Consider the following 19,841-nt stretch of genomic DNA (forward strand, 5'->3'; position numbering starts at 1 on the left):
TCTATCAATGGCCAAACAATTTTTCATCATAATTGTGTCCTTCATTAGCCTTAATGTCAAAAAACGGTTTTGGTCATTAAACAATTTAATGACTGTTGAACATTTGTCCATTTTAAGCAATAAGACTCATTAAATGAAAACAACTTAATTGTTTATATTTGATGAAGCTAGATATTATTTAGTAAATATGGATTTAAGCATTTCTTTTTGAGATATTCTAATTATTTTCATAACAATCTCCCACATATCTCAAAAAGAATATTAAATAATAGATTTTTTTTAATGGGTGAAATAGTAAGTTTTGCTAGGTTTTCACATATGAGTAAAATGTCGAATCTGGTGTCGCGTAGACTATGAACCAGACCTAGATGAAATAAGATTATACTTACAGAATAATTGGTGAAGTTAAAAACTTCTATGAACCAAAAATTCTTTTGCAAGCCCACGGTCTTATTCTATCACATTATACTCGCACAGTCTTTGTTGTTATCGCAATTTTGTGCTAAGAGGCCCTGCGCGTGTGCTGGTATTAATGAGTGTTTTAGAAATCCGTCACAATTTCATAGGAGCGGCACCACTCCACACTCATATAGGTCCACCCATCAAGTGTTTTCTGCAGAACAATACACCACCTATAAAGGATATGGTAATGGATGAAGAGTTTATAACTCATCCCTCACTTTGCCTTGCAGAACTGCACTATATTCAAACACCATAGCGAGGGACATAATTTAATAATACACTTTTGATCAACTAATGACTTGTTATTACCCATATGAACCTAATTCATGAGATCTCCAATCACATAGGTTGGGTTACCATCATTGTTGATCTTCTCAATTGACAAAAGTCTCGTTCCCCTCGATGTTTCTTTTAGTCTTGTGAAACAGCCAAATTCACCTCAGACATCACATAATTCATGGAAATAATTCCATCTCACAACAACGCTGTTTATCACTTTATGTCTCAACCAAATCTGTTTTATTGCCATTGAAATTTTATTTTTTCACTACGGCTAACGCTGCTTGGCTACCACAATAACGTTGGTTTTATCTCAACCTCAATACTCACAAAGAAGTATCTTAGTCTCATTACTAGTCAATTCCAAATCATAAACTCATATTTCATTATGGTTTACTTGACTGATTTTCATATTATTACACCCCCACAATTGGTAAACACATAATCATTGATGGATTTTGAGATCCACTTAGCATTATTGTAACCTTTAGTACAACAAATATTAATTCATCATAACACTTTATCATGAGTTACTTCTCTCCAGAATAATACACTAAGAGAAGAAATAACACCAAAATATATTTTAGGATCATTATCAACAAGATAAGTATAAAAATCTTCACCAAAATATTTTTCTATCCATGTACCTTTTCTTCTCCACAAATTCTCATTTTCAAAATTATTTTGAACAACAAGACCATGTAGCATATTCTCTCGACATAAATTTAGTAAGAGGGCCTAACCCCCACATTTTCAAAAATTGTAAGATAGGGAAATAATATTTTATAACTCATAAGACGTATTACTAATTTCTCATAAGACATTTCTTCTTATAAATAACAAACTAATATAACTTCACCCAAAATAATTATATAAAAATTACTCACACTATGTCATCATCAATAAATATTTTAAGAAAACAATATGAGAAAAGTAAGTATCCATACTAATATTTTCGTCATTTAAAAAAATAGCACACACAAATAAACTATGGTTGCAATATTACTCATAAAAATATTATTTTGGTCGACACAATCTTATCATACTCAAATAAAACTCACTCCATGCCCCCCCCCCCCCCTCTCAAATATGAGCAAGAAGAACTCTTCCTTTTCAAGTACTACTCAAGTTCTTGAATCACCAACATAAATAAATCATCCTTCTTCTTCAACTTGGATGTAAAACACAAAATTATTTTGTTAGCACAAAGATGCTTAGTAGCACCAAAGTCGTCTAACACCCAATATCTCACATTAACCACAAGATTCACTTGAGAAATGATCACAACAATTATATCATCCGCTTCGTCAAATATATTTTTGCTTAGCGGGATTATCATTCTCTGAATATTTCTCTACATTTAGAAATGATGGCTTAAATTTACCCACACAAAATAAAAAGTATTTCCATCAAAAATTTGTTTATTAATTTAGCAGAATCTGATCAATGCCATATCGTTTGACACATGAAGTTGAATCAAGCGTCATTCTCATAAAAAAATTTCATTAGTGTCACATTCAATTCCATATTCAAAGACCAAAGTAAAATTTTCTAGATGTTAAACAACCCAACTAGGAATTTAATTTCACATAAATATATATCTAACTTCACATAAATATCTAACATTCGTAGGAAAAGAAATCTATCATAATTCCACATTTCTTCATCCAAATAATCAAGCAAGATAATTTTTAAGCCTAAACTAAATTTACCAAAAACTCAGTAATCTACAAAGAACACAACTTATACATCAAATTCAAACAGGTCATTAATCCACTAAGAGAAACATTAACTCCAAGCCAACTTTTCAAAAATCATCACTATAGATGTATATTATTTTATCTTCCCTCATCTTACCACCTCAAATATAAATTATCCACAAATTCTCAAATGACTTGGACATTATTTAGGAGCTATCTCAAATAATATTACAACTACACAAATTCATCACAGACCCAAAACCAACTAATTAAACAAGAATAAATCATAGTAAATTATTCACTCTTTCATGTTCAAAGGATCAACAACCACATATAGTGATACACAAATCCATACACTCAAACTAGTTTATAATTGAAAACAATTTAGATTCGTCATCTCGGGCTTCTCAAGATTTTTGAAAAATGTAATCGAAACGTACCTTTAACTTCTGTGAAGAATCGAAAATGAGTGAAAAACCTCTATACCTTTGGACGACCAATTAGAACAGTGATTTGGACATCGTCAATTAGATTCTCCGTAAGATTAGAGTATGAAATATCCTTAAGATTGTTGGAAATCTTACGGAAAATACTTGATCACGAGCGCTGAAGGAATTCTTCATAGCTTGAGGCATGTCAATTAAGACACTGTCCTTAAGGATATTTCACCCGATATGGGTGTATCTCCTAGAATTCAACAAGCTCTTCTAGTATAAAACTAGGAGCCAAAATCTAACAAAGATTTCACAAAAAAAGAAAACCCAACACAACATAATATAGAAGAAAGAATATTTCTTTATTATCTATCTACCACCAAAGAAAATAACTTTAAGTCTTTCTTAGTTCAAACCATTCACTGTACAAACATTCCAATATCTATCAATGGCCAAACAATTTTTCATCATAATCGTGTCCTTCATTAGCCTTAATGTCAAAAAACGGTTTTGGTCATTAAACAATTTAATGACTGTTGAACGTTTGTCCATTTTAAGCAATAAGACTCATTAAATGAAAACAAATTAATTGTTTATATTTGATGAAGCTAGATATTATTTAGTAAATGTGGATTTAAGCATTTCTTTTTGAGATATTCTAATTATTTTCTTAACAAAGAACAAGTTTATAATTTTTACATTTAAAAAAGAAAAGACAAAAAAGAAGAGAATGAAAACTAACTACTACTATCCAACTACATAATGCACGTATCCCATCCTCCCATTTCCATCCCACATTCTCGGCACGCACGCATGCACATAATGAACACATACTTGAAATCCGCCGCCCGAAACACAGCATATACGAGGGCACAAGCACAGAAGAAAATAAGAATAAAAGCAGTTCGTCTTCTTCACCTTATAACTTGAATTTTCTCTGTGTGTGTGTTTGTCTGTGTTGCAGGTACCATAGCAGATTTCGTCCAGATTTTCTATTAGTTGTAAGCATTTAAAATTGCTATTGTCATGCTAATTCTTTACTCCAGCGGTAGATTTGCATTTCTTTATCATTGTGATTCATGAAGGCCCATTCTATTTGTTTCTATATGTTATTTTGTGAGTTGTTTTTGCAAGAATAAATGCCAAAGTTGATTATGTTTGACAAATTAAACGCTTGGGTGACATGGAACATTTTCCTTCATCTATGCAGATAAGAAGAACATGGGCAACCGTATCAGTTTTTCAAATTCAAATCCGATAAACTTCTTTTAACAGTTTATGGTTTTGAAATTTCAAATCCAATAAACTAATTTGGGTGAACAGCTTTGTGTTGTTCCCACAATTTTTACTTCTTTTTCATGAATATTTTTAGGTATATTTGTATAATCATATAACAATCTTTTTGGCCTTTTGGGCATTCTAACAGGGTATGGTTTCACAATCCTGTCATAGGTACATGTTTGTTTCCTTTTTTTCTTTCTTTTCTACTATATTATATGTAAATATAAATATAGATTTAGACTAAAATGTGGATTTCTGAATTGAAAATAATGTATTTAAATTTTGATTTGAAAGCTAAACTATGTCGTTGAGTTTTATTTTATTTTATCCAGGTGCATCGCAGGCAGACGAGCAATCTGCATAATATTCTCTCCTTCTTGCTGAAAACATCTGCAACGAGCTTGGCGGGAAGGTATTTCGTCAAATCTAATTTCCTACTTCATTTATTCTTTATGAGTTCTTCAGTGTTTAAGATGCTCTCCTCTATTCCTTTTACAAATCAGAGATAGTTTCAAGTGCATCTAAGTATGCAGAGAGGTTCATGGCAGGTTTTGGATATGCATGGACAACGGGGCTTTAGGAATACTAAAACATGAAAGTTGTTGATTATTCTAATATAAATTTATTTCATGATCATCAAATTATCTGTATTCAAGTACAGCGAAATTGGATAAAGTTCACGTTAGTTAATGAGCTTATAATATTTTTATTTATAATATAAAATAAAAATAAAGACGATCTTAGAATCCCATCTTTTCAGCTATAAGTAGTTCAAAGCCATCATCTAAATTATAGGTGAGATACTAAATTAAGAAAAGTAGTTAAAAGATATTATAGTAAACAAATGCATGCAAGAGGATAATGTGTGAGGGTATTTATTATTTTGATTAATTTTGTAAAATAAATAATTACATAATGCTAAAAGTTATTGTTTTCAAATTTAGACAATGAACTAAGCTTATAATATTGGTTTATTTTTCAAAAGTATTAACTATAATCACTTGAGGTGCTAAATATGCTCACATTCTCTCATCTAAAATTTACAATATCATTTTACAACAAGCTGAATCTTGAAATTGTTCAACGAACCTGTATATTTATGATTAGGTTTCTCAACTGACCGCGCATCGCGCAGGTACGTGTGCTAGTGATGTGTAAAACAAAATACAAATGCTCGTCGTACCCACATATATTGGGTCTATATATGTGGCTGGTGGCATAGTCTAATGATGTGCCGCGGATTTGTGGCACATTCGACACCTTTCTACTATGAATTTTGGTTGTTTTTAAGTAAGTCTGGGTCATTTTAATGTGTTTTTGTTGTGTTTTAGGAATACGATGGCCCAAAAGCAAAAACAAAGGAAAAAGGAAAAAATGCCCAGAAATGAAGATTCGACGTTCCGTCGATTGATCGACGGACCGTCCTTTGAAGCGTCAATAAATTCAATATTCCAATGATGGTCTTAGATGAACAGGACAAAGGACGGAGGCATCGACGAAGCGTCGAACTGATCAACGTTTCGTCCTTTGTATCGTCGAACAGATTTGTCAACAAGAAGAGAGAAAAACGGAAGACTTGACGGAGTGTCGAAATGGTCGACGACACCGTCGAATGGACCATATAACTGAAGAAACAAAGGACGGAGGAATCGACGGATCGTCGAACTGATTGACGGTCCGTTGATCTTGCCACCATGGGCAATTTTGTCAACTGTTGTTGTGCGTTTTTTGAGCCTATTTAAAGAACATTTTAGGTTTTTGCTCAATATCTGATTTTTCTCCAACATTTAATATTAGTTTCATTGGTGAGTGAGCATTGAATACACCACTTTTGGAGCTAAGTGAAGACAAAAAGATTCCATTTCCACCATCTTTATTACACTTTGTAAGCTTTATGTCTCTATTATTGCTTACTACTTTTGTGACCAATATGTGTGAGTAGTTTCTTTAATCAAAGTTGTGAACCTAAATGATGGGTGTTATGTAATGGGTGTCTAACATTATATATATATATATATATATATATATATATATATATATATATATATATATATATATATATATATAATGGGTTGTGATGTATTTTATTATTTCTCATATTCATTGTTAGTTACTGGTTGCAAACACTTACTTATGCACAAACCCTAGTTTTGTTTGGAAAGATGAACTAGGGTTTGAGTTGAAATAATATAACAAGGACTCGGGGCGCTAACCCTCGTTTAATGAACTCACTTAGGGATAAGATGAGTTCTACTTGGCATATTTAATCAGTCTTACTTGCAACTTTTCTATATTTGGGAAAATCATGAAAAGAAATACTTTCTAACTATAGGAAAATATTAGGAAGTGCATTAGAGATTAACTGCATACAAAATCACGGCCCATTAGAAATATATCATAGTGATACCCATAGCATAACATCTAATCACATCGGGGACACAACTTTGGTTCGTTTAATCCAAACAAATTCCAAATACCTCAAAATAGCGAATACAAACCAAAACCCTTTTTCTACACTAGTCGGAATAGAACTAAAGTCTTTAGAGATTAGTAAAGTATATGATTAGTATTTGTTTCACACTTTATTCCCTGTGGAATTCGACCCCAACCTAGTTGGGTTACTATATTTGACACCGACCGCCTTACGCCATAATTTAGGTGTAATTTGAGCGTATCAAATTTTGGCGCCGTTGCCAGGGAATACGGTTTTGAAATTTACTAATTGCTAAATACTTTTCTTTAAACCTTTTTCTATTCCATCACTTTGTTTGTTGTCTCTTCGTTATTAGGTAACAGATGGCTGGCAGAGCCAACCGAAACAATCGAAGAAATCAAAATCAAGAGGGGCTCCAGATAAACCCTCCTGCACTTGTACCAGTAGCGGGAGAGGATGAGAATGTATTTACGAATTTTATGAATGATACGGAGTATGCGGCTGCGGTAGTTCCTCCTCGAGTTGGAAATTCAAACTTCAAAGTGGAGAGTCATCTCTACCATTTATTGAAACTTGAGGGGTACTTCAAAAATTCTTCGGAGAATTGCCCACTTCACCATCTCAAGAATTTCTTGCATGTGTGTACTCAACAAACAAATGGCGCTGTTCATTCTGATGCTCTTCGGTTGAGGTTTTTCAAATATTCTCTTATCGGAGAAGCTCGTGAATGGTATGAGAAGCTTCCAAGCAACTCAATCCACACATGGGCCGAATTATTCGATAATTTCTTGAAGAAGTGGTTTCCTCCGAGCAAAAAGGCAGAACTCCGAGACAAAATCTTTGATTCAACCAATTACCAGGCGAACAACTACACAGTGCTTGGGATCGGTTCAAGTACTATCTAACCCAATCTCCGAATCATGGTTTCACGGATAATGTGATCATGGAGAAGTTTTACAAGGGGTTAGACACTATGAATCAAATTGTGGTTAATACAGCCGCGGGTGGTTGTTTCATGGATCAGACTTTTGCAAATATTACTACTTTGCTGAATCGGCTCACTACTCATCACCAAGCTTGGCACTCCAATGATAGTGAATATTTGTCCTATGGTAGTCCTTCTGTTTCCACGGTGGCCAAAGAGAATCATGAGCGAGATCATGCTTTTGCTCAATTGCAAACCACCGTGGATTTGCTATCAAAGAGGCTTGCGGAGAAAGAAGCCAATGGTGTAAATATTGTTGAAGAAATGCCATCTTATGCCCCCGGAATGTATCAAGTCTCGGAGGAGACCTATCTAAAGAGGCAACAACAACGTGAGGATGCTAATTATATCGATAACTCTCAAGGGGGTTATCAAAAGCAATGGAGACCCCAACAACAAAGCAATCAATATGGCCGAAATGAATATGGTGGTTCAGATAGGAAGGATTACAACAACAACAATTATGGTAATCGGAATTCTAATGCCTATGTTCCACCGAAAGGACAATCTTACAACTCTCAAAATTGGCGGGAAGGTCCTTCCAATGATCAAGGGACCTCTCGAATGGAATCTATGCTTGAGAAGATCTTGGAAAACCAAAACAAGAGTGACAAGAAGATGAAAAATTTGACTGAAGTGGTAGGCTCTCGCACCGCTTCGATTCAAAAACTTGAGTCACAAATTCGAGATCTTTCTCGTGAGCAACATCCTCCACAAAGAGGAGGACTTCCTAGCGACACAATTCCGAACCCAAGGGGTAATGGAGGTGCTCACATTGCCTTATGCAAAGCTATTTCTACTAGAAGTGGGAAGATCCTTAATGCGGTGGATGAGAGGGTGGTTGAACCTATTATTGTTGAGCCGGTTATTGATGAGGTTATTGAAGAAGAAATTGAGGCACCAATTAAAGTGCCTATTATTATTGAGAAGGAGAAGGTGGCACACCCTATTGTTGTTGAGGGTGATGAGGTTCCAAGTATTGAAAAAGCTACCGAGGGTAGCACTCAAAAGAGCAAGGTCACGGGGGAAATTAGACCCTTGACTCAAATATATAAATATCCTCCCCCGTTCCCACAAAGATTGATGAAAAGAACGGAGGATGCCAAGTGCCAACGCTACTATGACCAATTGAAAGGGTTGTCAATGAAATCCCATTTCTTGATGCATTCTAAGAAGTGTCGGGATTTGCTAAATACTTGAAGGACTTGTTGATGAAGAAAATACCAATCAAGCATGATACGGTGGGAGTCACCCACCGTGTGAGCTCTATTATTTCGTCCACAAAAGTTGAGAAGAAGGGAGATCCCGGGGCTTTCACTATTCCTTGCACCATCGGTCACCATAATTTTGCTTGTGCCTTGTGTGATAATGGGGCTAGTATTAATTTGATGCCACTAGCCATCTTTAAACAATCCCGTTTGGGGACACCTAGACCAATGAGCATGCGTCTCCAAATGGCCAATAGAACCATCAAGAGACCGGTAGGGGTTGTTGATGACGTCCTTGTTAGAGTGGGGGAATTCTTATTACCGACGGATTTTGTCATCCTTGATTGTGAGGTTGACAAAGAAGTCTCAATTATCTTGAGAAGGCCATTTCTTGCCACCGGGAGAGCTTTAATGGACTCGAAAAAGAATGAAATAAAATTCTGAGTAAATGATGAAGAGGTAACCTTCCAAGCTAGCAATGAGTTAAAATTTCCAAGTGCTTATGAGAGCATTTCGGTCATTGATTCTTTCAATGTGGTAGACGAAGCGGTGGAGCATAAATTAGAGGAGGAGCACTTTGACGAAGCACTTTTGGCTATTTTGGTGAATTTTGAGGCAGATGAAATGGAGGGGTATGTTGAAACGGTAAATTCTCTTATTGGACGGGGTTCATATTCTTATGAGCCAAAGAAATTATCTCTTGATCTTGACAAAAGAACCACTCCTCCGGCTAAGCCTTCGATCATTGAGCTACCAAAACTTGAGCTCAAGCTACTTTCATCTCATTTGAAGTATGCTTTTCTTGGCTCGGATAATACTCTACCGGTTATTCTCTCATCTTTGTTAAATGAGGAACAAACTCAAAGGGTACTTGAAGTGTTGCGGGCTTATCGAAGATCTATCGGGTGGACTATTACGGATATTAGGGGGATTCCCTCCGGTACTTGTGAACATAGAATCGAGCTTGAGGAAGATAGTTCACCGAGTGTACAGCATCAAAGAAGGCTAAACCCACCTATGCAAGAAGTGGTCAAGAAGGAGATAATCAAATGGTTGGATGCGGGTGTTGTATACCCAATTGCAAATAGTCCATGGGTGAGTCCGATACAATGTGTGCCAAAGAAGGGGGGCATCACCGTTGTCCCTAATTCCAAGAATGAGTTAATTCCTACAAGGACGGTCACCGGATGGCGAGTGTGTATGGACTATCGAAAGCTCAACACTGCAACTTGTAAAGACCACTTTCCTATGCCTTTTATTGATCAAATGCTTGATCGGCTAGCCGGAAGATCATATTATTGCTTTTTGGATGGCTATTCGGGGTACAACCAAATTAACATTGCCTTAGAGAACCAAGAGAAAACCACTTTCACTTGTCCTTATGGCACCTTTGCTTTTAGCCGAATGCCTTTTGGCTTATGCAATGCCCCGGCTACATTCCAACGGTGTATGATGTCTATTTTCTCGGATATGCTGGAAGATTGCTTGGAAGTATTTATGGATGACTTTTCGGTTGCTGGTGACTCCTTTGAAGAATGCCTTGCCAATATCGGTAAGGTATTGAAGCGGTGTGAAGAAACCAACCTTGAACTTAATTGGGAGAAATGTCATTTCATGGTGAAGGAAGGGATTTGTCACGACCCAACTAGGGGTCGTGACGAGCACCCCTTACCTGTCATTTTACCTCTATTACTGAGTGGGCCGTATGAACTATACCATATATTTTTTTTTTGTTGCTTAACATTAACATTAATAGCATAATTATAAACATGGACTAATAAACTTTGCTAGCACATTATACAGCGACGAGGGCCATCAAAAGTACAAAACATCTAACTGTACACATCTGTCTACGAGCCTCTAAACATAGTACACATATACATAGAAAGGGCCGAGTACTGCCGTGCCCGAATATATACACAAAAATAGTACCAAGGAACTGAGGCTCCGGGACAACTGGAGCGCTGCCAATTGCTGCTGATAGGACTCCTAGGAATCAGGTCCGTCTACCTGCTGACCTGCGCGGCATGAAACGAAGCGTCCACAAGAAGGGACGTCAGTACGAATAGTGTAACGAGTATGTAAGGCATGGAAGATAATATAAACAGAAACATAAGGTACGATTAATAATACCATGGGATCATAGGACATATAATGAGACAAGAAAGTAACCTGTACATATAAGTGCCCTTTGGCGGATACCATGCATGCTTAGCGTTGCGGAACGTGCAGCCCGATCCACATGTGTATATACTATAACATATTGCTGCGGAACGTGCAGCCCGCTCCATGTGTACATATAGTACCTTACTTCCTTGGAAAACATCTCCTTTCATATATATAGAAAATAAAACATATCATATTGCCGAGGCGTCGGCTCCGATCCATTTAACCATACACCCCGCGTCCGGGCATCCTGAACATATCCAGTAAACTACAAATTCAATGCTTAAAACAAACATAGTTAAATGAGCCTGATCAAGTACAGATTTAACAGAAATGATCATATAGTATACAACTAGCAATTTTGTCAACAAAGGACTTTAAACAACATTACAGGACTTAATAGGGCATTGGTGCAGGTTTGCAAACTATGAACTAGACAGATGTCAACCCAAATAACTTATACGACAGTCAAGTTTTAAGTTAAAACTAAACACTTATGCATTTGAAAGCCAAACTATATAACCTGGCAACCTTCACTAAATCATTTGAACAGATAAAAACACATCATTATCCCTTAACATCGATCAGATTCTGTCTTTTAACAAATAAAAAAAAATAATCATGACAATGTAAACTGGAGGAAACCGCAACTAAAAAGACAAGCGACTATATATATATATATTTTTTTAACATAGGTATTTATAGATCTTTATTGAATTCATATTATAAGTAGAATAATCCTTTTATGAATTTATCACAAAATCTAATGCTACTTTTATGATTGATATTTTAAGACACACACACACAAACACACACACACACACACACATTACATGTTATTTTTACATGTATATATGTATATGTATATTTAAATTTCACTTCTCTCTTATTCTCTATTGTCAATATATAAACGAGTTTTGGTTGTCATTAATGGAATACTTTAAATTATAATTTAAAATTCATTTATAATAAATAGATAATCTTTTAGGAATTTGTTATAGAATATACCTCTTTTTTATTAATTATTTTGGATTACCTGCATTGAAAGATATTTATAAAGTTATTATTACCTGTTATTTTTACTTGTATAAATAGATATCAGAGTTTTGATAATTATTAATAAAAAAAATTCTTTTTCTTCTCATTTATTTCATTATAGAACGGCATTAAGTTATATACTCAACTAGTATTTCTCACTTTTCTTTTTCGGTCTCGAAATCAATATTTAATTTTTTATAGGAAATTTGTTACATAGATTAAAGAGATTTAAAAAATCATGATTTTAAAGAAGTGAACGTACAAAAGACAAGTTGATAATGTAAGGGTAGCATAGGAATTTAAATAAGTAAATTAGGATAAAAGGGGGAGAATCACTATTGTTCAAAGTTGAGGGGGTTTTGATTTTTAAAGCAAAATTTGGGGGGGGGGGGGGTTGATTTTCACCCCTTTTAATTTTATTTGAGGTTTGGGATAATTGAGTGATTGAGTGGGTTGGTTTTATTTTCATGCCGATTTTCTCGAAAATTATAGGTACATTAACAAGTGCCATCAATTGAATGATTGGGGACTTCTTCTAGGTAAGAAGAAGAGCATAACCTAGAGCTATATCTCTCATATTCTTACGCCAGTTCTTCACTCTTTTACCCTAATTACGTGAGTGGCAAAAAAAAAAAAAAACCCCATTTTTAGGTTCATTAATTAAGTATCACTAATAGGGAATGATACGTGCTCATGTGTATATTTAAGGATTTAAAAACTTTTCAAGCATTGCCCTGTTTCACATATGGAATTCCAAGACTATAATGTACTTATTATATGCCTTTAGGTTAAGTGTGACTTAACTCAATATCATGACCCTTAATTATTTCAGAATTTCTACCGTCGGATTGTTATGACCGTTATTTAGTAAGTGTGACATTCTAAATATTTCTTTATTATTTTGGTGTTTCTATTTCTCATTTGTATTAGAAGAGCTCGTTGAATTTTGAGAGATACACCTGTCCCGAGTGAGATATACTCAAGAATTGTCATCAACAACACGACCTAAGCTTGCAAAGAATTTACGCCATTATATTCTAACAATTTTAGAACAACATATATGTCATTGCAAAAGCTATAGCTTTTCTCTCTTCTTTCTATTTTTATGATATTCTACAAGCAACGGTGACCAATTAGAAATACACTCTAATGCACTTCAATTGTTTGTCAGTTTCAAAAAGATCGTTGGGCTAGCCAGTCAATTTGGACCTTTTTTTTTTGACCTGAAATTAGGTAAAAAGATTGACAGCTAATAATTAAATACGTTAAGTTCGGTAGTTGCTCTCTAAGTCGTAGCCTATATGGGAGAATCTAGAGCTCCGTTTTCCACTCTACAACTCTTAGAGCCTAAATATGAATTATTGTCTTTGCACAAGGACAATTCAAGGCAAGTAACTGTAAGCAGGGGTGTACAAACTAAACCGACAAATCACACCAAACTAATAAATCGAGTCAAATCGAGAAAAAAATCCGATTAGTGATTTGGTTTGACTTGGTTTGGTATTGGAAAAAAAACCCGACCATAATTGGTTTGGTTTGGTTTTAACTAAAAAAAGTCAAACCGAACCAAACCAACCCGACATTACATGTATTCAATTTTTAAAATATTTTATACATAAAAATATTTATTTGTAAAGTAATTTATAAATATATCTTAAATTTTTTCGTATTTTTTTTATCTATTATCATATTATTCAAGCTTGAACTTAGAATTTTGAATGCCAATAAGTTTTATATCCTATGGATGTTAGTAACTCAAATAAAGTTCAAACCAAAACCAACTCAACACTAATCCTAACAAAAGAAATTCAATTTACCACTAGAAATGACAATAATGTTGAATATCTATTCTTTAGTTTTGCATAATTGATTTAGAGAGTAAAAATACATAACTTAAGTTTTTTCTCTTTCTCATATAATTAATACTTATTTTAGCATGACTTAGTATTTTTAGATTATGGTCATTTTCTTTTATGGCTTGTTAATTAGCAATATTTATTTTAACCGATTATATTAGCTTTTGTTGAATATTTTAATACAATGTCATCACTCTTCTCACATTTTGTGTTATTTTCTTAAGAAACACCTTAATTATATAATTGTATCTTACTAGGACTAAAGAAATATTTAAAGTAAAAGTTATATGTTTTGTATCAAGACTATTTCGAAAAAAAACCCGAAAAATCCGAGAAAACCGAACAACCCGAACAACCCGAGAAAACTCGAGGTTGAAAAACCCGAATTTTATTGGTTTTGTTTGGTGTATAAATTTTAAAACCCAACGCAATTAGTTTGGTTTGGTGTTTAAAAAATCCGAACCAACCCGGTCCATATACACCCCTAACTGTACGTCTTACAATAAATTTTATCAATAAGGACATTCTACAAATATTATCGATAAAACTTTCCATTTTCGTCCTTTTATTAGTCTTAATTCGGTTTCAGTAAATTGTATTTTATAAGTTTGATGACTACGTGACATATATATGGGGCTGATAAACGAGTTAGCATGTTATGTTGCAATAATATGTTACAGTAGAAAAGGTTGGTGTTTTCTGTTTACAAAGTACTCCAACAAATGAAAAACAATTTCTTTGTAATAAATCACATAAGAAAAGTCGTCTAATTATGAATGGTTCAAAACACACATCATTTTGGGAAAGGGGGATGTTGGTTCAATAAAAAGTATTCAATTATTGATTCAAATAATCCTGCATATAGGCGGAAGCAACAAGAATATTCACCAGTAAATTCTGAGAAGAACAGGTTCAAGAGGAAAACTAATGTAAACATGATATACAATTCTAATTTTCCAGAAGATAACGAATGTATGAGTTACTATAAGAAATTTCAACGAGTCGAAAATAAGAAAATTGGAACTGAAACAGTGAAATCTTGGCTAAAAAAGAACTGAGTAACTTCAGGTTCCTTTTTTTCTAAGTACCAAGTACGTAATAATTTAAGGATGGTTTGCTCGATTGTGTTCTACAACTTACTGACCACAACGTAAATCTTATAAAATAACAATATAATATAAGTTTTGGTTGGTAGCATAAGAAAAAATTATTGTCACATTATTTGATGCAGCATTTGGTTGGCTGTATTAAATAACAGCCATAACAAATTGTCATATTCTAAGTATTATTTTATAGAAGATAAAATGTAACATAGGAATATGTGTATTAGCAATATATATTTACCCATGGATTAGACTATTTAAAAGATAAAATGTCCTCGACTAAGTAATTATTGCATAACAATAATTCTTTCGTTGTTTAATTATCACATACCAACATTTATTTCTCATTAATTTTTTTTTATTATTAATCTCCACATAAATAATCTCAACGTAACTGCGAACCAAACGACTTGTATAAGGTTGAGATACGACAGTCCTACTTCTATTCTAATCAGCACTTTGACAGCAAGGTGGAATTCTCCATAGACTTTTCATCCACTCTACTCTCTAGAAAGTAGAAACTAGACAAATTCATGCATGATGTCCGCCTCAAATTAGGCACTTTCTGACCACAAAATGATGAATAGTAAGAAAATGAAAAAAGAGATATTGAAAAAAGATACATGTTCTAAATATAGAATATCCCTTATCAAAAAGATGACGTTTCATTTAGAGTAAAAAGTTTATTGTTTTTAAATTGATGTTAACAGCTGAGTTCATGATAAACTTTGCCTTGAACTTTTATCTACACATGGATAACATTTAAAATTCAAAATTTGATAAAAGAGGAATATGTAGAAACTAAGGTAACTAATTAAATGAGTAGTAAATTCCAGGTTTAGTTTAAGGTCAAGGAATGAGTAACGAAAAGATACTGTAACTGCTAGTACACCTCCTGCTTGAAAAGATAACTGCTAAGAGTCAACCACGTCTAAATTTTTTTGTGTATTGACATATTAGTTATTTAAATAAAAATTATTATATTATTATAAAGTAGTATCAGTCACAACTTTATAAATAAAAGCCTTTAATTACCAATACCTGAAAATTAAACTTTCTAAATGGAAACAATGTCATTTATTTGATATTAAGTTGGCGTTCTGTTTTGGAAAATTTTATCCTTTTTTTTTCTCCTCAAAAACATGAGAACTTTTCTATATTGCTGTTTGCTTGTAAAACGATCTTAGCAAAAAAAGTTTGAAAAGATCCTTTAACCTTGTTGTTTGGTTGAAAAAGTTTTTTATAACGATTTTTTTTTTTTTTTTTTTTTTTTTTTTTGCAGTTTAGTTTAACTATTGAACAAACGCCACCAAATTGGAACTTTCGAGGCAAAATAGAAGATAAATGTGCAACATCTCCTCGTCTCATTCGCAACGATGAAGATGACATACTTTTCTTCAATTCCCACTTCCAATCTATTGGACGGGTCTTACAAGCGAAATCGGGATTTTTAATTTATATATTTTGAATCATTTTTTTATTGGATTTTGGATAAGTTACGTATTCCTTTTGTCTTTAATTTATGTGACACAATTGAAATTTCGAGATTCAAGCTTTTAAAGTAATTTTTTTGAAATAAAATTGATATATTATAAATTACAGTAATTAACAACATAAAACGTTCAGAAGACATAAATATCCAATCAATAAAAAAATTTAGTCGACTCTCGAAATTCAAAATGTGACACATAAATGGTGATGGGGGAGTATTTATCTATATAAAATATTTCTTCCGGTTAAAAAAGAGTATCCACTTGGCCATTTACACACCCCGTAATAAAATATAACGGAGCAACTCTTAAGCAAAATAGGTAATTTCACTAATATGCCTCAAATTAAATAGGCATTGAGATTTGATCACTTAACATATAAGGGTAAATCTGAAATTTTTTTTTTTTTTTTTTTTATAATTTGATAAGTGTACACTCTTTTTAAATAAAAAAATAAAAGCTAATTGGACACTCCTTTTCCACGGGTAAGTAATTTTTCGAATACACAGTTTTAATTAAAGTTTTTTGAGTTCTAGTGTGTCTCTTTCTTGCATAGACTACTCCAGTTTTGCGTACAGGAAAGGTAACCACATAAAAGCCCATAAGAATATACTCATATAGCATCAACATTGGGAAGTGAGCAAGACTTGAATAATAGATTTCTTCATGAAATTCTTACTTCCAGATTTGGCGACTGTGTGAAAACAAGAATCAGTTTAGTTCTTCAAACCCAAACGTCTTTAGTGTCCTTTTTTTTTTATTCTTCTTCATAAATTCTCATTTATTAAGCCCCCCCCCCCCCCCCCCCCCCCAAAAAAAAAAAAGAAAAAAAAAAAGAAGCCAAATCTTGGGATTTAGTTTTTATCCTTCTTGGTTCATGTATCTATCTATAGTCCCTTTATGGTAAGGAACAACTCTACCTCCCCCTATATGGATTTTCATGATCTCTGTTGAAATATTTTGCCTAAATTGAACGTCCATAAGCTGAAGTAACTAAATTTGAAAAACTTTGCTTTTTAAGTTAGTTTCTTAATGAATCACCCTTGTCTACCTATTCACCCTGCCATAGCAAATTAGGTAACATAAAAAAGATTTGAGTAGCAAAAGGAGAAAAAGAAGTGAAGAGAATTTGGTGTTGTTGGGATTATGGGGACTTTAGAGCAGGGCAAAGACACTGCTAATGGAGTAATAAATCAAAACAAGCCTTTATCATTAAAAATACTTCAGTTTCTCCTTTTATTTTTGGGTCTAGGAATTGGTTTTTCTATTTTAAGTATGTGTATGCTTAGATTTGCAGAAGTGCAGAACGTACTTCCTATAGTACAATCAAGAATACAACCATGTTATCAAGAAACAAATAGTATAGAGAATTGGATTAGACCTCCATCAAACTTGCGTCATTCCATGAATGACACTGAGCTTTTATGGCGTGCTTCGTTTGTTCCTCAAAGGAAAAATTGGCCTTTTAAGAGAACGCCTAAAATCGCGTTCATGTTCTTGGCTAGAGGACCTTTGCCTTTGGCGCCGTTGTGGGAGAGATTCTTCAAGGGGAACGAACAGCTATATTCGATCTATATTCATAACTTGCCATCATATAAATCTGATTTTCCAGCTTCATCAGTATTTCATGGCAGGCAAATTCCTAGTCAGGTAATGTGAGCACCACCCTTTAATTTCCAATAGTACAAATATTATTCCCGTCTACTGTCACATGGTGAAGTAACATTTTGGGATGAGTGAGTGACACCATAGTTTATTTGTTACTTAAATTAGAAGATTGATTTGAGTTATTTTGGTGACTAATAAAGAGTCATAAGGCTGAAACTTGCTGTCAATTTTTCCAAATCCATATGTCTTAAAAGCTTTTTGTTGATCTAGGTTCCATGTTTTGTGGTGCAAGTAGCTTTGTTTGGATGACTGTTACATATAATGTTGTATGGTATTGTTACTTTAAATACAATGCTTGTTTTGGTTGTTACTTAAATTTATTACATCGTATGGTTAAATTTATCGTTATGTAACGACGAAAAGTCTGACCGATTTGGTGTGATCGCGCCCAGTACTTTATTTTTTTGCTCATTTTACCTTGGCTTATTATTTAATTATCTTTACTTTATCCCTTTTGTTTTTATAATAACTCTACCCTGTCCCCTAATTTTCTTTATAACATTGTAAATTTAATCTTTAGATTGCTGATGTGTGGCATGACGTAAAAACGGAAAATGATACAGTCTATCCAAACGCTATATTCATCAAAACAATACAGTAAGATACGCTATGAAACGATACGTAACAACCATCCAAACAATCTGTTTAAATAGGAGAAGTAGAACTGATGAGGCTAGTGTATTGTAGTAGTAATATGTATTCTGGTCATAATTGTGTGACTTCCATTTCGCGTAGGTGGCAGAGTGGGGAAAAATAAGCGTGATTGATGCAGAAAGACGGCTTCTTGCTAATGCATTGCTTGATATCTCCAACGAATGGTTTGTCCTCCTATCTGAGGCGTGCATTCCTCTCCACAACTTCAGCGTTGTCTACCGCTACATATCAGAATCCAGGCACAGCTTTGTGGGTGTATTTGATGATCCTCGACCTGTTGGTAGAGGGCGTTATAATAAAAAGATGTTACCCGAGGTTAAAATCAGTCAATGGCGTAAAGGATCCCAGTGGTTTGAAGTCAACAGGAAACTGGCTATTGACATTGTGAAAGATGAGGTATATTACCCCAAATTTAAACTGTTTTGCAAACCAGCATGCTATGCTGATGAACACTATTACCCAACAATGCTGCACATCCAATCTCCTCATCTCCTGGCAAATAGGGGACTCACTTTGGTAGATTGGTCTAGAGGTGGCGCTCATCCTGCAACATTTGGAAAGGCTGATGTTACCGATCAGTTACTCAAGAAACTCACGGAAGGCCACGGGACGTGTGTCTACAATAACCAGACGACTTCACTTTGTGTCCTTTTTGCTAGAAAATTTTCTCCTAGTGCATTAGATCCTTTATTAAAACACTCGTCCAAGTATCTGGGCTTCTGAAATACCATTTCTTTGTGGTCTGATATTCGAGAAGGAAAACAAGCTTTCTGCCACATGATTGCAGTTATTGGACGCCTGATGATATGATTGGCATTTCCGATTGTATACTAAAGATATATGGATATTCTTGAATATGATGATACTGTACCATATTATACTAGTAATTAATATTTGAGTTGGATTTCTACTTATCAGAAAAAATATTTGAGTCGAATATCTTCTCAGTTCTTATGTTAGTACTAGCCAATACTTATCAACCGTACTGGCATCAGTGTAAACTTTTTGTCATCTGCACAACTTAGATGCTTTAGTTGCAGCATGATTACATTCGATACTATTATGATTCAAAACATCATTGTG

General features: G+C 34.0%; 2 protein-coding genes across 2 annotated transcripts; both read left to right on the forward strand.

Moving 5' to 3' along the window:
• The first annotated feature begins 6,952 nt into the window (after positions 1-6,952).
• LOC132616715 (uncharacterized) lies at positions 6,953-9,227 on the forward strand. Its single transcript, XM_060331310.1, has 3 exons — positions 6,953-7,484; positions 8,012-8,592; positions 8,778-9,227. Exons 1-3 carry the CDS (start codon positions 6,953-6,955, stop codon positions 9,225-9,227), a joined length of 1,563 nt encoding a protein of 520 aa, XP_060187293.1.
• A 7,672-nt stretch (positions 9,228-16,899) lies between these two features.
• LOC132645748 (glycosyltransferase BC10-like) lies at positions 16,900-19,695 on the forward strand. The gene is made up of 2 exons (XM_060362929.1): positions 16,900-18,086; positions 18,840-19,695. The coding sequence occupies exons 1-2, from the start codon at positions 17,583-17,585 to the stop codon at positions 19,479-19,481; spliced, it is 1,146 nt and encodes a 381-aa protein (XP_060218912.1). The 5' UTR covers positions 16,900-17,582; the 3' UTR covers positions 19,482-19,695.
• The last annotated feature ends 146 nt before the right edge of the window (positions 19,696-19,841 follow it).

This window comes from Lycium barbarum, chromosome 1 (assembly GCF_019175385.1).
Source record: "Lycium barbarum isolate Lr01 chromosome 1, ASM1917538v2, whole genome shotgun sequence".
Lineage (NCBI taxonomy): Eukaryota > Viridiplantae > Streptophyta > Magnoliopsida > Solanales > Solanaceae > Lycium > Lycium barbarum.

Coding starts and splice junctions, on each gene's coding strand:
- LOC132645748 (XM_060362929.1), top strand. CDS start 17,583: ATGGGGACTTTAGAGCAGGGCAAAGACACTGCTAATGGAGTAATAAAT. Junction 18,087..18,839: donor GCAGGCAAATTCCTAGTCAG/GTAATGTGAGCA, acceptor CATTTCGCGTAG/GTGGCAGAGTGGGGAAAAAT.
- LOC132616715 (XM_060331310.1), top strand. CDS start 6,953: ATGGCTGGCAGAGCCAACCGAAACAATCGAAGAAATCAAAATCAAGAG. Junction 7,485..8,011: donor AGTGCTTGGGATCGGTTCAA/GTACTATCTAAC, acceptor ATGGTGGTTCAG/ATAGGAAGGATTACAACAAC. Junction 8,593..8,777: donor GTAGCACTCAAAAGAGCAAG/GTCACGGGGGAA, acceptor AAATACTTGAAG/GACTTGTTGATGAAGAAAAT.